Raw genomic sequence first — 16,010 nt, forward strand, 5'->3', positions numbered from 1 at the left:
AACATACACGAACTTTCAAATGGCATACATTTTCTCAAAACACTACTTATGAACTCACCAACTTTATTGTTGACACTTTTTCTTTGAAATAAATTGTATTCTCAGGAAAACGCTAAATCAGGTAGCAACTACTTTTGAAGACTAACACGTTGGCGTTAGTAACATATTTTGGATCACCATATTGTATTTGATATTCAAACATGTAACACATACAATCATGTAAACTTTTCAAATATATTTATATTATGGTGGTGTGTACTTTCTTTACTATTTAATTGTTATGATACTGTACATGACGTCCTCCACCCCCAAACGTTTCCGCCGTTCAGGTTTGGGGGTGTGACAGCTACTCTCGGGTCAAGTACATACCAATTATAGTTATGGGCTTAGACACCAAATCCAACAACCCATTGCCTTCCTTGAATCAGAAACATCTTTGTTACTCTTGCCACCTTACACTTCTCCTATGACAGTAGGAACTCCACTTCAGCAATCCTTGTCCTCAAATTGTTCATCGCAGACAAATCCTCTTTAGCATCTAGTTTCTACTTCAAAGAATATGGAATGTTTTTGTAGTACCCTTCTTCCTTTTCATCGTCTTTCCAGTCAAAGAAGTTACATTTCCTGAACTTAGTCTGTAAATAGTCAATCCAGTAAAAAGTGAAAATGCTTTGATTTAGATAGTAAATAAAGATTAAGGAAATCAACTGCCTTTAATGTATGAACGAAATGGGTTTGATTCACGATCACAAAGATTCCTCAAGAAGAAAATAAAATTCGGGTTTTTTTTTTTTTCAAAATACAAATCTAGCATGATCGGATTTACACGAAGAAACACCACAGTCAAATCCTAAAATACGAAGGTAGCATGATCAGGATCATCGGGACCTACCAAACTGTTTTGACAATTCCAGAAACGCCTCCCAGGGTTTGTTATCTTCCAACACGTTCGTTCTTTAGTTGGAACGTCGCAATTGCAAAGCTTTACCCCTTCTCACACTTGAACACGAGTCATTTATAACTAATTCCTTGAAGTGGATGAGCTGTAAGATATTGTTCATGAGGATGGCAAGAGTCGGTGGAGAAGATTTGACTTTTCACAAAAGGGTAAGTAACATTTGAACAATGGTCCGATTCAGGGTTTCAATTAATAAGGGTTGTTGGATGAGTCAACTTCTTTGACACATCAGTATCTCACATACGTGTTACACGTAAGCTTATTGGACACATTACCCAGCCACATAAGCATTGGAACCGGTAAACCATCTAATTTTTTGAATAATGATGTAATTAAAAGGTAAAAATGAAGTTTAGTGGTCTAATGTACAAAAAAGAAAAAACTTCGGCGACCAAATTAGACAAATGCCTAAACTGTCATGTGCTACAGTGTCATTTTCTCAGGAAAATTATACAACATAAAACTTTTTAGTCTCCTTTAATGTCGAGGAATTTGATATTTTTGTTTGGTGGAGAGAAAATGAACTGCAATTTTCAATTCTAGCAGTCATGGTTCATAACTTACTAACACTCTAAACATCCAGGGTAGTTTTATTACTAACATTCCAAACTTTTATGGTAGTTTTAAAATCTGCATTTTCTTTTAGTGGCAAGGTAATATCGGAACGAATGTTGTGACTCTTCGTTGAATGAATAGTAGTATACATTTGTTTAAGAGATTATTTAGACGATGTTGAAAGGATACAAAATTGTGTTTAACTTAAACTACTACTTTTCGCACCTGTGTTAACGAGTGCATCCATGAAAAAGATTTTACAAAGGGTTATCATGCGATGATGGTGACATTGTTGAAGACAAAATTCTAGAGTTTTAAGATAAACTTTAATTCCATTAAGACACGAATTTCAAATCTAAAATTAAAATTATTAGTATTTTTGGTTTCCAGGCTTATATTATGGTTATGTTGACGTACCTTTTTACTTTATCTTTTTTAATTTTAAAATCGAATATAATATAAATTCAATACAAAAATTAGAAAACATCCGGATCCAAATTTATCCAATCATATATAAGAATCGGAATTTTTAAGAATTAGTTTTGGATTTAAATTGTGTTCATCTATGAGTTATATAAGAGGAAGGCCCAAACGGCCCAACAAATGGCCCAATACTTATCACGACTTATGTGCATCGCATGGAACACATGTCCAAGACGACGGCGTTTCCTGAAGCTTTTTTCCCGACCTCATCTTGTTGAAATACGATTAATAAAAAACATTTCGGTTTCAGTTGTAAATCGTGGATCGGATTTCTCTTTCTCGATGGATTCTATAAGAGTTCCAAGCTTGACTTTGATTTTGCTAATCATTTCATCGATTCTCTGCTTACAATCTAAGGTTCGTATACATGATCACTGTTCTAGTTCAATACTTCTATTTAATCGAAATTCGATTTGGATCGGTGAATTATATCTGTTTAATTTGCGAATAGGCCGATGGAACAGGTTCAGTTTATCTCCTCGATAGCTCAACTCACCACTATTTTCAATCTCACTCATCCGAGGTATGTAGCTTCGTATTTGATTTTTACTTCAAGTTTGCTGGTCGTTTTAGTTCTAATTACCACTGTTCACTGCAATTGCCTTTGATTGATAACATATTATGCCATATGTTGTTATATTATGTCATATATTGAAGTTGAAAGATAAAACCTCCAGATTTTGATCTGATACAAGTTCACAACAATGCAACAAGTAAGATTTTTGATATTTCTTTTGACCATAAAGGTTATTAACAAGCTAGTGTCCATGACTTTGGAATCATTGATTAGAAGGTAATCAATGTTCTTAAGATTAAGGTTTAGCAAATGATGTTCTAACTTGTTCCTGTAATTTTTTTTATCAAAAAGTCACAGTTCAAATAACAGTAACTACATTTGCAAAAGTTGGAAAGAAGATAGTCATATACTTGTAAAATAGTTCTAAAAGTAACTAACAAAAGATTCTTGAATACTAAATGAGAACTTTTTAATTCAATAGATAAACTGTTACATGTTGCCATACATAGCATTGAACTATTGAAGTCTTGCTTATTAGTTTATCTGATATATTTATCATGTATCTGTTTGAACTAAAAGCCAATATGTTCAAAAAGAAAGAAATCTTATTTGCATAGTTGAAATTTGAAATCTCATATTCAGAAATCTTATTTTCATATCTTGATTCTGCAGTCCAAATCATTATCCCTTCCAGAAGTAGGTGCTGCCATTTCAGTCTTGCTTGGTTTTGCACCTCCTTCAACATTATCTTCTGCAAGCTCAGAAAAGGCAACATTACTTCTTAACTTTTTCAAATTTCTTAGTGCATGATTTCCTCTTTTAAATCTGATATAATTCTTTATTGATCTTCCAGTTGAATGAGGTACTTACACCTAACCCCTTTGTTAGGCCTCATGCTGTTTTCTTGCTAGAGGTCAATGGATTAGGAGGTGCCTAAATTTATGTCTATTATATTCTAAATTACTTCCAAATGGAATTTATCTTTTTTAAAAATTGCTATGCTACTTGCAGATAAGCAGCTTGAACTTAATTCAGATGGTGATGTTTTCAGTAGGGGTTTTAAGAGTGAAGTGGCTATTGAAAATACTGAAATTCAAGTTTCAGGTAATACCTCCTTCTATATTTAGCATTCATTAGACTAATAAACAAATTTATTTATGTAAATGACGAAATTTTCATTCACATATTTGTAGAAGATGAATTGTCTCTAGTTTCTTTAAATGAACCCCTGGAATCAACCGAAAAAGATTTGATCAACTTTGTAAGTTTCAACTTATACTACACTCAACTATATCTTCCCATGTGTCATTTTACATTTTTACCCTTTACATTGATTATCAATTCAGGCCCTTTGGTTGGGTGGAGAATACATTAACAATGCAGCCGAGCCATTGACCGGAGAGTTGACCATCCCCTTGTCAAACAATGTTCAAATCACTCTTCATATGTCAAAGGTTGTTTTTCCTTTTTCCATTTTTTCTATCTCATCGCTTTATAACATTGTTGATTTTCCACCGTTGTGGTAAATGACGATTATACCCCTGTTCTTGTATCATTCATTTGCAGAAAGCAGACAGAGAATTTACAATCAGCCTTGTCTCTCTTTTCCACAATGCTCAAAAGGCAGTGCAATTGCATGAAGATTTGGCAGGAAGTAAGCTTACTCCATCAGAATTGATCAAAGGAAAATTTGATGGTTTTAAGGTTATAAATAATTTTCTTTTCCCTTTTTTTTTTTATCATATTCTTTTGTTACATTTTTGCTTTTGTGTCTTTACATTTTTATGTTTAAAATGTTGTATAGGCTTTTCAAGAACACTATGGAACAGATGATATTGTTCATAAAGGTGCTGAATTGTTGGTGACTTCAATCTCCATGATTTACAACTCTTTTCAAACAACATACAAAGGTCATCTTTTCTTTAATTCCTTTTTGAATTACTATTGTACACTTCACCTATTTGCCCTTCTTTTTTCCTCCTATTAAATTTGTTATTTTGATTTTTGAATGTAAGGGTAAAATGGTCATTTACTAGTCTAGAAAAGAAACAGACTTTATGTATACAACATTTTATCCAGACATACATCATCAGTCTAGAAAAGATTGTTATTTTAGCCACTTTATTAGGGTGAAAAAAGAAACAAACTACAAACATTAATTGAAAATTTTAATAGATATCATAAATAAATCCTTAATTCCTCAAAATATGTGAAATATTCAATCTTTAATCACCAACTAGAAAATACCCGCACCCCGTTTCACGGGGGCGTAATCTGTAAATTTTCTATAAGGTAGAGACCATTTTTGTAATTTTTAAACACATGGGCGGAATCTGTAAAAAAAGAGGAGTAAATTACACGAATGGTCCCTATGGTTTGGGGTGATTTGCGCGCTTGATCCCTAACTTATTTTTTTAACTCGGAAGGTCCCTACAGTTTGTTTTTGTTGCGCGTTTGGTCCTTACTATTTATTTTTGTTACACGCTTGGTCCCTATCTTACCTAAAAATATTATTATTTAAATAAGGAAAAATGATGGGGTATGTAAGGTAAGATGAGGGTGTGGGGTTGGGGGTGTGTCTATTTAAATAAATTAAAAAAATCAAGGGCAAAATAAGAAAGGGACCAAGCGCGTAACAAAAACAAACAGTAAGGACCTTTTGAGTTAAAAAAATAAGTTAGGGACCAAGCACACAAATTACCCTAAACCATAGGGACCATTCGTGTAATTTACTCAAAAAAGAACTTTGCAAGGACCTTTTCTGTAAATTATAGGGACATTTGTGTACTTTTTTTTCTATATAAGGGCCAAACATGTCCACATACGAAAATCTTAAATATATGGACTCTTTTTGTAAAAAAAAGAACTTTGCAAGGACCTTTTCTATACAATACAATTACAGGGACTAAATCTCGCAAAATACAATACTTATGTGGTAAAACTATAAAAACATGAAAAGGCACTATTGCTTATTGCTAAGGACTTTGCTTTTAATATATAGTATAATATAATGTTGTATATTTGGTGATCTTATAGGTCAAATTGTTGGGGTGGTTGTTTTCAATGGATCACCTACTAAAGAATCTGATTCAATGTTGACCATAAAGTTGACCACCCGACAACATCCTCGGTGGTTGGAGGAAAAGAGTTTGCCTGATTTTGCCAAGATTGCAGAAGTGGCTCTTGTTAGAAAAACCCTAGCTTGGATTACCGGGATTATTCTTATAGTTTCCACTCTCATGGGGGTAAGCTCGAAGTTTTTTTTTATCCCATTGACATCAGTGTCAGTCTCAGTCGCACAGTATCCTGCTTTGTTTTGTTCTGTTCTGTTGAAAAGCGTAATATCTGTTTGCTTTTTTTGCAGATATGCTTTTTGTTTAATATGCCAATCACGAGGGACACCCTTTTGTATTCTAATGTGAAGCTTGATTAAATGTGTGAGGAAGGGGAATTATGGCGACACGAAGGATTATTGTTTCGTATACGTTGGTGTTATATATTTGATACGTTTAATGTTTATTTTTTAATTAATGAGTGACTTGCAATGAGATTTTTTGGTGGATGGATTGAGTTAATGGACAATGCAAACGATTTGTGTGTAGTGAAATCGTATTTATCTATTTTTTTTTATAGGTGTGGGAATGGAAGAAAGAGCATGGGGAATTTTAACTAATCTTAGAACATAGTATGCAATCTTCATATTCATAAAAGTCTTATATACTATGTGTTAGTTACAATAGGGCCATGGCTTTTTTTTCTAAATAAAGAAAGGCGGAGAATATTATCTTTTAATAATTTTTTTAATAATTTTATTGTATTCTCTGTAACTAACAATTTTTTTGTTAGATAATACTTTTTTGACTAAAAAGCTACGAAAATGGTTATTTTCTTAAGAAATAAAATCTCTATAAATGTTACAAAAAACAGTTGTTTCTATATAGAGAATGTATCAAGCTAAATAGCAAGGTTGTAAAAATTGTTCGACATTAGCTCGACGGTTGACCGAGTCAATGGATTTGATAGGAATTAATCGGAGATTTTAAATTACTAATAAAACTATTTTTAAAACATAACATATGTTAAAGAAAATTAGTATTTGAAAATTTAAAAATTTGAAATTTTGGAAATTTGAAATCTTTGGTATAATATTTGAAAATTTGAATATTTAAAATTTTGAAATTTTATAAATTTTGGTGTAATATTTGCAAATTTAAAATTTGAATTCTTAAAATTTTTCTCGCTTAGGAGCACTGAGGACCATCTAGCCTAAATTTGATCGATATTGACCAATTTCCGCCAAACATTCCTAATCGTAATCGATTACAGACCATCAAACGATTAACCAATGCTGATGTCTACGACACTGCTAAATAGAGAGAATATAATAAGATTACAATAAGATAATACTTGTTAAAAAGTATATTTCGTAGAATTACAGTAAGATAACCATTTTTCAAATAAAGAGGTTTCACGAAGATAATATATGTTAATTAGCATATAATATATTAACTTTTTTAAAGATTACAGCTTAAAAACAAACATTATCTGCTAAAATCTCAAATGCGTAAACAATCGCCTGTTTTTTGTTATTTTTTTTAACAAAATGCCCATTTTATATTGGGTTAGAACCTTTAATTTTCTTCCATAAGTAGTACATGACATCCAATACTAAACATTTTAATCATTATTTTAACATTTACAAAACTTTATACCCATATATTCAAATCTTGACAAAAAAAAAAAAAAAAAAAAAAAAAAAAAAAAAAACACATCAAAAATAGACCTTACCTTTGAGATGAGAAAAAACTTCCATTACAAATGTTCTCTTTGCAAGCTAAAAAACGTCAATGATTGTTTCAAGCACATGTTTCACGGACTTAAATCCTCGAGACACTTCTTTTTCTCTATAACTCAACAAAAGTTTGAGAGTATATTTCATTAACAAAAATCCTAGCTAATTTTTTTCGGCCACTATGACAACTTCGAACACTTTTTCTTATTTTTGACAATAGTGTCACCTCCCACCAATTAACCACATTTCAGTCAACAAATACACAATAAAAATGCCAAGAAAATATGTTGCATGAATTTGAAATTTCACCCAAGAAAGACAAATCATAACTTATTTATAACGATATTAATTAACACATAATGCACACATATTGCTATTTATAAGAAACTTTAGAAGAATGAAACAACAACAATTAGCATGAATACAATCACAACAAAAGTAGGAATGGAATAGTTTTCGCTCAACAATTAAATCTCTATAGACAATGAAACACAGAGTTGCTAAAACACTTGGCTTTACGGGATTTCTTTTTAGCAGCCTTATAATTGAAAGACGTTCGTGAACTAAGAGCCGGTGTTTGAATACGGTCCATTACATTTACACCCGGTGCATCAAGTACGGCCTTAGGTGCCGAAAGAGCCGATTGCATTGCCCAAATTGAAAGTGGCCTCATGTAAACCAATGATCTGAAGTGTCCGTCCATCGTCCATCCTTCAGGTGTCTGAAACGCATATCTGCATATCAAAGGTTTGAGTCTTAGCAGCTGCAGTATGAGAGTTTTAATTCCAATGTATATTGAACTGGCCGTGGATTTGTGGCCAATAAGCTTTAATAGTTTTATGTCAAACGCCTAACACGTGACTATGGGACGTTGTTTACATAGACACGTCAGCCACCTAGTGGGCCCCTTCAGGATATCAACCATCTAGCGCGCCCCTATGGCGAAATGTTGTTTACGTCAACAGTGTGGGCCAACTCAAGGATGTTAACCATCTAGTGGGCCAACCTACAGTGTGGATCTCAGGGATGTAAACAATCTAGTGGGCCCCCTTCAGGGATGCCGACCACCTAATGCGCCCCGGTGGGATGTTGTTTACATCAACAGTGTGGATCAACTCACAGATGTCAACCACCTAGTAGGCCAACTAAGGGATGTCAACCACCTAATAGGCCAATAGTAGTGGGCCTCAGGAACCTAGTGGGCCCCTTTAGGGATGTCCACCACCTAATGTGTCACCGTTGGATGTTGTGTACATTGATTTTGTGGATCAACTCACGGATGTCAACCACGATGTCAACCACCTAGTGGGCCAGATTAGGATGTAGACCATCTAGTGGGCCATTGTGGAATGTGTGGGATGTGTACATCGAAAGTGTGGGTCACGGATGTCAATCATCTAGTGGGCCATGTATAGAACATTAAAATTTTAAAAATCTTGAAATGAAATGTGTAAAAAGGTTGTCTTTTTAGTTGCATAGAACATTAAAGATTTAATAATGTTGGAAAATATGAAGAAAAATAAAACATACCCAAATCCATCTTCCGACCACCCGGAGGTGAAAATTCCTTCAGCCGTAGTAAACGCTTCTTCCACCATTCCGGCATGAATCATGGTGGCAGCAACACCATAAGTGACACCTGTCCACACTTCCCTCGATTGCATACACGTCTCATCAACTTTCCCATTCGGATACATACCATTCACAGCTCCCATCCTCCCTCCTCTCACTTTCATCACATTAAAATCAAAAATCTTTCTCAAAGAACTTTCAATCTTACTTCCCTCAAAAAGATCCGGCAACCCCGCCGCCGCCGTATACCACTGACCCGCCAATTGATCCGCCTGAATCGACTTACTATTCTCATCATAATTGAAATACGACCCGTTCCATAGCTTCGTCTCAAAAGCAATCTTCGCTTTCAAAAACATCTTCTTGTATTTCTGGGCGGAACCCTTATCGCCTAACTGGACAGCCATGGCAGCGGTGGCTTGAAGGGCGGCGAGCCATAAACAACCGCAGTAAGCACTAATTCCATGAACAGTCCACGCGTCATAAGTTTGATCCGGGAACCCGTCGTTTTCGATTAAACAATCGCCGTCGCGATCAAACTGGTCCATGTACTCCATGGCGGCACGAACGGCGGGCCATACGTCGGCACCGAATGATAAATTTCCGGTGGCGGCGAAGTCGCGATAGGCTTGAAGGACGAATTTAGGGTTTAGGTCTTTCCATTTGCTTGTATCGTGGATGTTATATGCGTTCATTTCATGCCATGGATCGTGGGTTCCAAGATCATGAGGAACTGCGCCTTTCACTTTTCGGATTCCCGAATTACCTTCTGCGAGGAATTTGACTTTTCTTGTGTCTTCTGTTAACACAGCTTTTGCGAATTCGCGTTGGATGCTTAGTTCGATTTTGGGGAAAAGCTCGAGGAGAGCGAATGATGCGTAGAAATGGACGTCGTATGTGCACCACATGATGTATTCCACGCCTTCGAGGTATAGAAAGCTACCAACATCGTCATTTTCATCATCATTATCGTGATTATCATTTGATTTTGGATTAGGGTTTATGGAAATGGTTGTGTCGTCTCTTTCGGGAGTTTCTGTTTCATCTTCTTCGCTGGAATTTGCATCGCCGTTGTCTTGTATGCTCGGTGGTTGCCGATCACTGCCGGAGTCGTCTGCTCCTGGTAGTGGAGTGTCTGATTGAAAATATCGAAGTCAAATTCATAAAGTTAGAATTTTAAAGGGCTAAATCTGACAATTTTTAAGTTAGAAAAAAAATTAATCTAGACAGATATTATTACTCATTTTAACCATAAAAGTCCTATAGGTTGTGTTTGGTGAGTTTTTTTATGTTGTCGTGTTTGATAAGCCAAAAAGTAGTTTATAAACTAGCTTTTTAAAAGCTATTTAGACTAGCTTTTTAGGAGTTTTTTTAAAAATTTTCATAGAAACACATACTTTTACATGTCTTTTTATGTAATTTTATATATTTCAGCTAGTTTTACCAAACGTTATTTTTTTATCAGCTAGCTTTTTAGCTATCAGCTAGCTTTTCAGCTAATACGCCAAACATAGTCTTAATTAAATTTTGTTTGTAGTTTATATCTATAAAAAGATGATAATATTTTTGTTGTGGATTTAAATATACCTATCCAAATTGTGCCACCAGCAACCAAAAAGTAAAGCTCGTTGAATAATGTAAACTTGTACCTGAAAAAATAAAAGTTATATCAAAATTGATCGATTATAAAATAATAATAATAAGGTAAAACTGAAAGATACTAAAGTATAGGGATTATTCAAAGAATGTAAAAGCACCAACCATTCTGGTAGATCATCATTTTTCAAGATAGGATTTTGCCATTTCTCGATATCTTCTTCCCATCTTTTATAATCTAAACCAAAAATCATATAATCTCAACATTAGATCACAAAAAATATAAAAGAATTTGGTAATTAAAGTTCTTTAAAAACCCACTTGTCAAAGCATCATGAACCAAGTCCTCAGCTGCCCCCTCGGAAGTACCATAGTATTTCGTGTACCTCCTGAAAAACAAAAAATTAAATAAATAAATAAATAATAAAAAATAAATCGAAGATACAAATTTGTTTAGGTATTGGAATCTGAAAGAATTGAAATTTGAAGCAATCATAACATGACTATGACTTTGGTCCTTATTTCAAGTTTTAATATCGATTTTCGTCGTTATTTGAAGATTCGAACGACCAAAATTGATATGAAATCTTGAAATAAGGACCAAAAATGAAAAAAGTTTCAATTTTGGACTAATAACGGTAAAAATCAAAAAGCAAAGGGGCCATATTTGTAATTCACTCTAAAAATTAATTTCTATAAAAATTTAAATATTCTATGTTTATTATAAATATATACAACTAAATTTTTGTTCACATTTATGTCGATCTATACCGACGATATTTTGGTCTACTAATACAAAACAACGAATGGAATTAAACTTTTTTAAAAATGATTTCGACGGAATTGAAATCTGTCCATTTGGTAAGCGCCATGGAATGGAATCTCGGATTCCAATTCCGTCAAAACCAAACACACCCTTATATACAAAACTTGGATAAAGATTAAAAAACCTGTGATATGATTTTCCTTTCATGAATTTGACTTTTGGAGAAGACCATGCCAAAGCAAACGCGACAGTGCACTTCCCATTCGGTTCAACCCATGCAGAAGCAGACACCGCAGCACAATTCGCCTCCCCTGCTGATGATGGAAACGTAGCTCCATTCTCAAAATTCTCCCGATCAAATTCTCCATCCTAAATCATTCATAAATAACAAACCAAAAAAAATTATACAAATATCAAAAAGATTAAGAGTAAATTACAAATTTGGTCCCTACAATTTACCAAAAATACAACCTCAGTCCAAATTTTCAAATTGTCCCAACTAGAATGATATTACAGGGACCAAACTTGTGGACACACAAAATCTTAGGGATGAAACTTGTAAATCTACCAATATACGAAAGGTAAGGGGGGCGGAAATTGTTGTTGTCCAAATTTGAGGGGATGAAAGTGATATTTTACAACGTAGAGGGATGAAAAGTGTCATTGTGCAAAGTAGGGGTGGAAAGTGCTAACATACGAAAGTCTAGTGACAAAATAGAAAAGTCTTGTGGCTAAAATCTTAAATAGAAAAATCTTGTGGCCAAAATCTAAAATAAAAACCTCTTGTGGCAAAAGTGTGAAACACAAAACTATATTATTCCTAAGCCCTTGTGGCCAAAATCTAAAATAGGAAACTTTGTGGGAAAAGTGTGAAACATAGAAACTTTACTACTCCTAACAATTTATCTTAATATATAGTATAATCAATAATGTAGTCCTTAGGTTTGCATTTCTGATACGAAATAGGACAATTTGAAAATTTGGACTGAACTTGTAATTTTGTGTAAAGAATAGGGACCAAACTTGTAATTTACTCAAAATAAAAACTGAAAGTACAATATTGTAATAATGTTTTTATAGAGAATAGGAAATATATACCTGTGCCATTTTACCCCACATATCTTTGGCAGTGACGTGGCTTTCATCAGATAATCCAAAACTTGGTAAAACCGTCACATTTACATTTTGGGTCTCGCAGGCAGCTATCGCAAAAGTAACAGGCGGGTTATCTTTAGCTGTCCTGCATAGCGTAATCTTCATTAGAATCTTTCACAAAAATAGCAAAATCTACTTTTGTCTATTTGCTATATTTATTCTCATGTATTTTGAAAAATCTACCTAATTATAACAGTGATATAATAATACAAAAGATATAATTAGGTAGATTTTTCAGAGTTCAATGTTTTAAAGAAAAAAAAAAAGACTTAAATATTGAACTTACTTGTGATGTAGAAGAACACCGGAGACTCCATCTTCACCTCTGCTTTAAAGAAAAAATAAATGTGCATAAGAAAAAAGGGCAAAATACCAAAAAAAAAAAGTATCTTGTGTATTTGTGTATTATAGCATCTTACATTATTTTTTTCTATTACATCATTGTAGTTTTAATTTTTTTTTTCTTCTTGTTAAGACATTGTATTGTGAAAAATCTACATTGAAAGTACATTGTTATTTCTTGCATTTATCAAACTTACACGAAAGGCTCATTCACATGATCTCCTGAAAAGTGTGAGGTTCCTCCAATCGAATTCTGTACATTACAAATACAATAAATAGTCAAAATGTCAAAATCCATAATGAAAATACATTGCTATTTTTTGCTAATACAATAGCAAAATCAAACAAACATACCGCCCATGTGAAGAGAAGGCTGACTTTTGCCCTTTCCTTCCCGGTATTCACCAACTAAAAAAAATAAAAAAATAAAAATAAACTTTATTAGTTCAAAAGATTTACAAAAAATGATACACATTGGAATTAGATCATTAGATTTATAGATTATATACCGTGTAAACAAAAACGGTAACCGGAAGACTACTATCTCGGTAATTATGAGGTAAAAATGGAGATATTTGACGACATGACAATTTGAGTTCAGGGTCAGGTTCACCTGATAATAAAAAAAGTTGTTAAAAACTAAAAATAAACCAAAAAAGTTTTTTAAAAAAAAAAATGTTAGATAAAAAGTAAAATGATATAATGATACCATCATAAACTGTCCATGCTCGTGGAAATAACGCATGGTATGTTGAATGTTGACCATTTAAATTCCACCCCCATGATGACAACCCTTGATCCGTTCTTAAGTAAATACATATATAAATAATTAAATAAAGTTTATTACATTATAACGTTTAGAAAAAAAAAAATTTGTATGATTTAATGATTTGTATTTGTTTGTGTTATGTACTTATGTTCTTACCCTGTTCCATCGTGTTTCCCTGGGGATAAAACCGATGCATATTTTTTATTCCCACCGTCACGCGAAATAAAAATCTGTAGTTGGATTTAATGCTTTAGAATTAAGACGCTTATCAATGTTTTATTTGTTATACAGGATCAGACAAGGGCATTCACGTCTTTTGCACATATGAAAAATCAAAAGCAAGTCCTGTCCTACTTTTTTGCGTTAGATTTTGTGCCGCTGACATCAGTTTTAGTCCTTGTTCCAATTTTTTTTGTGGGACTTTGTGCCAGTGACATCAGTCTCAGTCTCTGGCAAACACACAGTTCAAGATAAATGGATATAAAAAGTTAGAGATTTACGGAGAATTGATTGGCCATCATAGGAGAAGGCTCACATGCACCGGGAATTATTTGGAATTGCCTAAACTCTCCTCTAAAACCTCTAGTTATACTTCCACTTCTACAAAACATCAACATGATGAATAATAACATTATTCTCATATATATGAACATGAAGCAAAACATCCAAAACTTTTTTTTTCTTTTTTAAATCACAAATTTACCCCATTCCACCTAGTGGAACCCCTTGGGTTGCTGCTGGCTTGCCTTCACGATTGAAAGGATCAATTGGAGCTCGCTGTAAATATAGAAGGGTAAAATGGTCATTTACTAAATGACAAAGAAGAACAGAAAAAGAAATAGTCGATTACCCTTCCATGAGAGGCCTCTTCCCTTACATATGACCATAGACGGATTCCAAGGCCAATCTGTAATCAAAATTTCATTACTAAATTATAAACCAAGATTAATGGGTAATTAATTGGGTATTGTATGTTTTAGTTAGTTTAAGGTTATAAAAACTACCATTTTCATTGCTTCCATGAAAGTAACACTGAATTCCTTGAGAATACCAGCATGGCTGTTTAACTTTCGTCTCCATGCGTGTTCAGGAGGAGCACCACTATCGAAGTCAAGCTGCATATATACAAAAAATTCCACCTCTTCGATATGTCCAAAATTCATGGAATTTTCAAGAACTTATGGTGGAAGTAAAGAAAAATAAGAAGGATGTGAAGAAGGTTGAAGAAGAACTTACGAGTTGCAGAGTAGTCCGATTTACGTATTCTTCAGGAGGCCATGAGTCCTTTCTGTAATGGAAAATATTCCCTTTAACCATGTTTGCCTAATTTATATTCTTGTATTTAATAAGGGAATCTTCAATTCCAACCATGGAAGAGAAACCCTGCTTCGGTTTCGTTGATGAAGAAGAAGACCAAACTTCAGCTCCAAATCTCCAATCCCACTACAAACAACAACCCCTTTGAAGTTGACCAAAAGAGACGAATTAGAAACTGGGAACTTCAACACTGAAATTGTTGAAGAAATTCTGGAAAAAGGTTGAATGAGGATTGAGATTTGCCGGATTTACGCCTGACAACAGTAACGGCGAGTAAACCGTACGGAAAACGGGAAGAATCGGAACAATTCTGAAGTGATTGCTAATCAACCGATTTGATGGAATTCAATTCTACTAGCCTTTAAATCGGATACACTTTTGAGTTAGAGACACGTACGAAGATGAGTTGCAGGGTGTGGAATATGAGGAAGATTGCGATTTCAGTTGAAGAAACGGCTGAAGACGGAGGATGTTACTTTACACCTGTAGAGTATGATCCTTCAAGTTGCTCGATGGATTGCAAGAAGAAATGAAGTTCCAAATGGCGATATGATGAATGATGATGAAGATGGTGTTCTTCAATATGTCAAACCATCGATCAGCCGGGCAATTTTGAATAGAAAATCGGAGGTCAGAGTTCCTGTGGAATGTGAAACCGAGAGAGATACAGAGGGGAGAAAATAATGTTATTGAGGTTATTTAATAAATAAATCAAATAAAGAGGAAAGCCGTTTTGCCGGGTGTATCCGTATATTTAATGGGTCCTTCTCGTTTGGGTCTAATCTCTTCCACCATGTTTCAAAGTTCACCCAATTATTATGTCGATAAAAAACAAGCCATGTTTTTAACATCAAACTAATTATAATAAAGGTTTTCAGGGTTTAAACAAAAAATTAAATTTTTTAGAAATAGTTAGACTGGTAGGTACGGGCAACGCCATGAGGCATTAATCCGAATTGGATGCCTACTAACGACGCCATAACGGGTAGCACACCGCCCCCGTCTCATATTAATTGATTTTATGGTAAGAAATGTTATCACGGTTACGGGAATAACTTGCGGTTAACCAATCAAAATCCTCTCTCTCTCTCTCTCTATGTGTGTGTGTGTGTATGTGTATATATCTTCATATGGTATAACATGTTATAACATTTGAACATCATTTCCTATATAAATCAAACGGTGTTA

General features: G+C 34.0%; 2 protein-coding genes and 1 long non-coding RNA gene across 5 annotated transcripts; 2 read left to right on the forward strand and 1 right to left on the reverse strand.

The window, feature by feature from the left end:
* Positions 1-2,188: 2,188 nt before the first annotated feature.
* On the forward strand, positions 2,189-6,114 carry LOC111884572 (uncharacterized). Of its 2 annotated transcripts, none has more exons than XM_042899157.2 (11): positions 2,189-2,353; positions 2,448-2,519; positions 3,186-3,281; positions 3,367-3,442; positions 3,525-3,617; positions 3,710-3,774; positions 3,860-3,967; positions 4,080-4,217; positions 4,318-4,423; positions 5,550-5,758; positions 5,878-6,114. In XM_042899157.2, exons 1-11 carry the CDS (start codon positions 2,279-2,281, stop codon positions 5,944-5,946), a joined length of 1,107 nt encoding a protein of 368 aa, XP_042755091.1. In that variant the 5' UTR covers positions 2,189-2,278; the 3' UTR covers positions 5,947-6,114. The 2 variants fall into 2 exon arrangements, with proteins under 2 accessions (XP_042755091.1, XP_023736644.1); XM_023880876.2 differs by having other exon boundaries at positions 2,192-2,353; positions 3,707-3,774.
* Positions 6,115-7,654: 1,540 nt separating this feature from the next.
* LOC111884573 (uncharacterized) lies at positions 7,655-14,882 on the reverse strand. Of its 2 annotated transcripts, none has more exons than XM_023880880.3 (18): positions 14,742-14,882; positions 14,510-14,620; positions 14,356-14,412; positions 14,209-14,282; positions 14,006-14,105; positions 13,662-13,735; positions 13,446-13,540; positions 13,246-13,349; positions 13,091-13,144; positions 12,934-12,989; positions 12,681-12,719; positions 12,338-12,479; positions 11,424-11,608; positions 10,795-10,862; positions 10,639-10,711; positions 10,465-10,526; positions 8,836-10,012; positions 7,655-8,039 (listed from the first exon to the last, which is right to left on the reverse strand). In XM_023880880.3, the coding sequence occupies exons 1-18, from the start codon at positions 14,820-14,822 to the stop codon at positions 7,781-7,783; spliced, it is 2,811 nt and encodes a 936-aa protein (XP_023736648.1). In that variant the 5' UTR covers positions 14,823-14,882; the 3' UTR covers positions 7,655-7,780. The 2 variants fall into 2 exon arrangements, with proteins under 2 accessions (XP_023736648.1, XP_023736645.1); XM_023880877.3 differs by having other exon boundaries at positions 12,681-12,722.
* Positions 9,674-15,100, forward strand: LOC122196468 (uncharacterized). The gene is made up of 2 exons (XR_006188103.2): positions 9,674-9,806; positions 13,797-15,100. It is a non-coding gene; the product is annotated as an uncharacterized LOC122196468 (long non-coding RNA).
* The last annotated feature ends 910 nt before the right edge of the window (positions 15,101-16,010 follow it).

This window comes from Lactuca sativa, chromosome 2 (genome assembly GCF_002870075.4).
Source record: "Lactuca sativa cultivar Salinas chromosome 2, Lsat_Salinas_v11, whole genome shotgun sequence".
Taxonomy (NCBI): domain Eukaryota; kingdom Viridiplantae; phylum Streptophyta; class Magnoliopsida; order Asterales; family Asteraceae; genus Lactuca; species Lactuca sativa.